Source organism: Myotis lucifugus, unplaced genomic scaffold (assembly GCF_000147115.1).
Source record: "Myotis lucifugus unplaced genomic scaffold, Myoluc2.0 scaffold_24, whole genome shotgun sequence".
Classification (NCBI taxonomy): Eukaryota; Metazoa; Chordata; class Mammalia; order Chiroptera; family Vespertilionidae; genus Myotis; species Myotis lucifugus.
In genome coordinates, this window is record NW_005871072.1 from 6729315 (window position 1) to 6735352 (window position 6038).

At 47.4% G+C, this 6038-nt stretch overlaps 1 protein-coding gene across 1 annotated transcript; it reads left to right on the forward strand.

The window, feature by feature from the left end:
- Nucleotides 1–115: 115 nt before the first annotated feature.
- Nucleotides 116–5044, forward strand: SPRY2 (sprouty RTK signaling antagonist 2). The gene is made up of 2 exons (XM_006086046.2): nt 116–477; nt 3284–5044. Exon 2 carries the CDS (start codon nt 3335–3337, stop codon nt 4280–4282), a length of 948 nt encoding a protein of 315 aa, XP_006086108.1. The 5' UTR covers nt 116–477; nt 3284–3334; the 3' UTR covers nt 4283–5044.
- The last annotated feature ends 994 nt before the right edge of the window (nt 5045–6038 follow it).

Below are 6038 nucleotides of genomic sequence, written 5' to 3' on the forward strand. Positions count from 1 at the left end.
CAGAAAGGGGGGGGGGCGGGGGGACGACCCCCAGGCCTCCGCTCCTCTCTGCCTGCTCTCTGGACACGATGACCTTGCGCTTGGCACGAGAGGACAACCCCCTCGGCGTGCCCCCTCTGATTTAGGTTTTTTGTAAAGCCTGTTTTCTTTTCCATTGCTCCTCAGGCAGGGGAGGAGAGGCCCGCCGTTGGCGCTTTCGGCTTCCTTTTCATTGAGAAAAAACGAGGAAATTCTCTCGCGCGCGCTTCTGGAAAGGGGGGGTCGTCGCCTCCAGCCCTGAACCTCGGAGTGTTAATCGGCTGGGGACTTGGCTCCGGATTCTCCTCTTCTTTTTAACTCGCGCCGACTGCTCCGAAGTTGGACTGAAGCTGAGTTTGGAAAGAAGGGGCAAAAGTTTGCATCGGGGCTGGAATTATTTGCACCTCGCTGGAAGAAGAGAGTCCAACGGAGAGGGGTTGGTGCAAAGCCGCGATCACGGTGAGGCGCGTTCGGCTCTTCCCCCTCCTGGCGCCGTGGCCGGCGCGGTTTGGGCAACATGGAGTAGGTGCAGCCGGGTCGGGAGTGGGGTTTCTCTCCTGTGGCCTCCCGTTCTCTAGCTCCCAGGTTCCCCGCGGAGATCCTGAGAGCTGCCCGCGGGTCTGCCCGGCCGGGGGCTCGGCCTGCCCGGGCGGAGGCTGCAGCGCGCTCCGCGCAGAGTCCCGGGTCCCACGCGCCCGCACTCTGGGGGGTTGGGGTGGCGGAGGCTCGCCTGGAGTCGGCTCCCAGCCCTGCATTGGTCCCGAATTCGGCGCTGAGAGTAGGAAAGGGAGAGAAACCTGTGTTTTCCCAGGTCGCCGTTGCAGGCGCCCGCATTTCTAACCTGTACCTCTCGGGGAAGGCGAGTCCTGGAAGAGGCTGGGGTGCTCGCGGGACCGAGGGCGCGCGAGTCGCTCGCCTCGCGGGGGCAGCGAGACCCCGCGGGTGAAAAGGGGTGAGGGGGGCCGGGTGGGGGAGCCCCCGCCTCTGTCCCGTGTGGACAGAGCCCGGTGCGGCTGGGAGCGTCGCCCTGCCTGGCGCCGGTCGCTGCGGATCGGAAGTGCAGCTTTCTCTTTTTTCCGTTCTCCGTGGTCGGCCTGGGTCACGCTTTTCATTTTTTTATTTTTGGAAGATCGGGCTGACCCAACACAGGAAGAAAGTCATCAAGCGGTCGCGATCGTTTTCCATTACCTGAAAATAGGTGGCAAAAGAAGCTAGTTTTTTTCTCCCTTTGATTGGCTGATCTACTTTTTTTGTAGGCGCTGCTGGTTTTTTTTTTTAATTTGGAATCTCGTGCGTTTTTACAAAGTGGTTTCTGTGTCGGTTTGCCCCACCCTTGTGCTGAAGTACTTTCCCCCCCTAATCCTTAACCTGATCAGACACTTCTTAATGGGGATTTCAAAGTAATTTAAAAGCGGGACTAGGAGTGAAGGGACTGCAGGGCGGGGGGGCCGAGGGGGGGCGGTTGCGAAACAGGCCAGGGGTCGGCAGAAATAACTTGTAAAAAAAAATCTCTCCCCAATGATGCTTCTTTCCACTGCAAGCAAATCTGCCTGGAAAGTTCCCAGCCCAAGGGTATGGGTCCTGCATGCCCGACGTGCAGCGGAGCCTTGGAAAATGTCTTTTCTTTGAAAAGTGATTTCTCCTTAATTTTCAGAAATATAGGTGTGTGCACATTGCAGGCGCACCGGTGCCCCTTGATGGGGTCGCCCTGTGTGCGCGGGTTAGACCTCCGTGTCGCGGCTGTGCGTCTAAGGCAGGGCTTGTCCTCCAGGCGTCGGGGCTGGAAGCCCGTGCCGGATGTGCGCGGGCCTTTGCGGGAACGCCCTGCGGTGGGCTACGTGACCTCTGCCTGGGGGTGGAGTGGCTCCGCTGGGATCTGGGAGGCAGCTCCCTGGGGTGGGGGGGAGTTTCAGCTGGAAAGGGAGGGCTGGGGAGGTGTGCTCCAGAGTTTCACTGCACACCCTCCGGAGGCGCCCGCCCCCCGCCTGCCTTTCTCGGCGGCGATTGCGCGCAGGGGGGCCAGCCTGCCCTCGGGGCTACGGGGATCCGCCCGGAGACCGAGTCCCTCGGGGCCCCGACTGTGTCCCACCTGCTGGGGACGGTGTTGGAGCGCCGATGGAGCTGATAAACGCTGAGAAAGCGAGGGCAAGGTTGTCTTGTCTGCCTTTCTGTGGGGAGTGAGATCCGGTTTCCAGCTCTGCCTTTGCGGGATTGGGAGGCGTGTGTCACCTGCCTGGGTCTCATTTCTAAAAATCAGTAGACTTTTACCCGTTTTTATTCATTGTAGACTTAGTGGTAAAAGGGATGGTAGTTTTTCTAGAGCGATTGTAATTAAAGCCTTGACTTGTCAGAATGATAGATTTGAGACGTGACACTTGAATTTTTAAAACACTTCCGGTTATCACCAACCGGTTTATGTTCTCAAGTACTTTTTTTCTAATTTTTTTTTTTTTAGAAACGGGCACAGCATTTAAGATTTTGGCATAATTTATTTCTAAAACAGTCAGCTACAGAATTTAAGTTCTAGGCAATCGGACTGTAAAATATTTGACTCTGAAGTTGAGAAATTGAAAATAAATTCCTGTCTTGTTGTTTGTGTGAGTTTGCTTGATTGTGTTCCTGGCACCTAACAGGATTTGAATCGATTTGTTTTTAATTCTAAAACTTTGTGCCTACTGTGTATTGAATGATAGTGCATGACTGTTGTAAAATTTATAACTATTCTTTGGGGGAGGAATATTTACTTTTTGCATGCCATATTCATCATACGGGGATTTTATTAAGTTACAAAATACTAGCTAAGTAATAGTTTCAGGGATTTGATGTAAAAGCAGACTTAAAGTAAGAATTTCTAGGCTGTATTTATTGATGCTAAAGACAAATGACCATGATAATCTTAATTTGGAAAAGGTGTTCAACTTTTGAAAAAGTCAGTTGCAATGGTTATGTTCTAATTCCTTGCAATTTTTACAGGTAACCTAAACCTTGCAAATTTTATGTTTATTTGAATAAGGAATTGATACTTAAGTGGTTGAAACGAAGTCAGCTTCGTACATCACAAGATTAAAGAACTGTCAATATCCAGCCAAAATTTTACATTTTGGTGCCGGCATCGATCATGTGGCTATTCTAATCATTCCCACAGCCACTCAGATACAATTCCTGTTTCTCTAGAGGAAGTGGGAAGTGAAGAGTTAACTCAGGTGGGTGGAGAGTAGGAAGTATCCTGGAGTGTAAACCTGCTCTTTCCTCTTGGTTTCTGCAGGAATTCAGATGTGTTCTAAGCCTGCTGGAGTGACCACACTTCCAAGACCCGATGGAGGCCAGAGCTCAGAGTGGCAGTGGGTCCCAACCCTTGCTGCAGGCACCCCGTAACAGTGGGAGACAGCGTGGGGAGCCTGACCCTCGAGAAGCCCTCGTCCAGCAGGTACACGTGCTGTCCCTGGATCAGATCAGAGCTATACGAAACACCAATGAGTACACAGAGGGGCCCACTGTCGTCCCGAGACCTGGCCTCAAGCCTGCTCCTCGCCCCTCTGCTCAGCACAAGCACGAGAGACTCCACGGTCTGCCCGAGCACCGCCAGCCTCCCAGGCTGCAGCACTCGCAGGTCCATTCTGCTGCACGAGCACCTCTGTCCAGGTCTGTCAGCACGGTCAGCTCGGGGTCTCGGAGCAGCACGAGGACAAGTACCAGCAGCAGCTCCTCTGAACAGAGACTGTTGGGACCATCCTTCTCCTCCGGGCCGATTGCCGATGGGATAATCCGGGTGCAGCCCAAATCTGAGCTCAAGCCAGGTGAGCTTAAGCCGCTGAGCAAGGAAGATTTGGGCCTGCATGCCTACAGGTGTGAGGACTGTGGCAAGTGCAAGTGCAAGGAGTGCACCTATCCGAGGCCTCTGCCGTCAGACTGGATCTGCGACAAGCAGTGTCTTTGCTCGGCCCAGAACGTGATTGACTATGGGACTTGTGTGTGCTGTGTGAAAGGCCTCTTCTATCACTGTTCTAATGATGACGAGGACAACTGTGCCGACAACCCGTGTTCTTGCAGCCAGTCTCACTGTTGTACACGTTGGTCGGCAATGGGCGTCATGTCTCTCTTTTTGCCTTGTTTATGGTGTTACCTTCCAGCCAAGGGTTGCCTTAAGTTGTGCCAGGGGTGTTACGATCGGGTGAATAGGCCTGGATGCCGCTGTAAAAACTCAAACACAGTTTGCTGCAAAGTTCCCACTGTCCCACCCAGGAACTTTGAAAAACCAACATAGCATTATTAATCAGGAATATTACAGTAATAGGATTGTTCCTTTTTTCTCTCTCTCTCTTTTTAACACACATATGCAACCAACTAAACAGTTATAATCTTGGCACTGTTAATAGAGGGTTGGGATAGTCTTTGCTGTTTGGAGTGAAATGCTTTTGTCCATGTGCCATTTTAACTGATACGCTTGTTAGAACTCCAGGTATGGGACTCACATGTTGCGTAAGCTAAAGCAACAGACACTCCTAGGCAAAATTTTTTGTTTGTGAATAGTCCTTGCAAAATTTGTAAATTAGCAAATGACTTTTTTTCCATTGTTTTCTCCAGAGATAATGTGCTATATTTTTGTATATACAATAATATTTGCAACTGTGAAAAACATGTTGTGCCATGCTATTTGGCACAGTCACAAAATATTATACTAATATGTTGTACATTCGGAAGAATGTGAATCAATCAGTATGTTTTTAGATTGTATTTTGCCTTACAGAAAGCCTTTATTGTAAGACTCTGATTTCCCTTTGGACTTCATGTATATTGTACAGTTACAGTAAAATCCAACCTTTATTTTCTAATTTTTTCAACATATTGTTTAGTGTAAAGAATATTTATTTGAAGTTTTATTATTTTATAAAAAAGAATATTTATTTTAAGAGGCATCTTACAAATTTTGCCCCTTTTATGAGGATGTGATAGTTGCTGCAAATGAGGGGTTACAGGTGCAAATGTTCAATATAAAATAGAAAATATATTAACGTTTGAAATTAAACAGAACTCTTGTCTTATTTCCCCCCCACCCTTTTTTTCAAAGTGAAAGAAACCACATTCCATGTGAAAGCTAGCATTTCAGTGAAATAGTTTCACTTATCTATAAGATTATTTTTATCTGTGGTTATTGCTTTAAAATATCGTGGAGATTTGATGATTTTCAGAGATAATTCTAGCCATCAGGAGAGAAATAACTGAGCATTTGACACACTTATCTATATTAATCATGGGAACTTATCCTGGCTATATCATTGCTCTTGTTCTTCCATCTGCTTTGGTAGATTTGCTGGCTTGCCTTTGTTTTGCAAGGTGGTTATTGTTTTAAATCTTAAACTGATTCATTTAGGAGACTCTCTAAAAGATTAACAATTAGATTTTTTTTTTATATCCAGTATTAAGAACGAATGCCATGAAGCTAATTCAAGACCAGAGAAAGGAATTTAGTTCAATAAACAGTTATTGAATATCCTCTGTCAGGCATGCAGAATACACATAGACATGCTTGTAAGTGAGGCCAAAATGTTTTATTGACTTCTATGTGTTGTTGTTTTTTTTCAGTCTGTTTGTTTTTAGACTCAAGATTTGTTTAATCGCCATGATACCAAATTCCTTATGTTAGGTAAGACATGGAAAACATAGCTTGTTTTTGATTCAGGTAAAGGGTATCATGAAATGTCATCCCATATTGGCCTAATAATTCAAGCTCAAACAGGACAATGTGAGAGGGCCCTGTCTTATTTAGTCAAATTATCCAGAAAATTGTTAAATTTTACTCTGAGGAAAAGATTCAGCATGACAATAAGTCTGTGTTTGCAGTTGTCTTTTGGGAGCAAACACAGCAAGCTGCTACAAGCCCAAATACAAGGGTTTTTTATTTGTAATAAGTCACTTGATTAATCAGTCACTTTGTGGCGGATAATTTTTTTCTTTCAAAGGCACAACTTTTTGCTGCCAAGAATCTCCGGAAGTCTAGGAAATGATTTACCTGTCATTAT

Bases quoted from the DNA above. Each gene is read 5' to 3' on its own strand.
- SPRY2 (XM_006086046.2), top strand. From the start codon at position 3,335: ATGGAGGCCAGAGCTCAGAGTGGCAGTGGGTCCCAACCCTTGCTGCAG.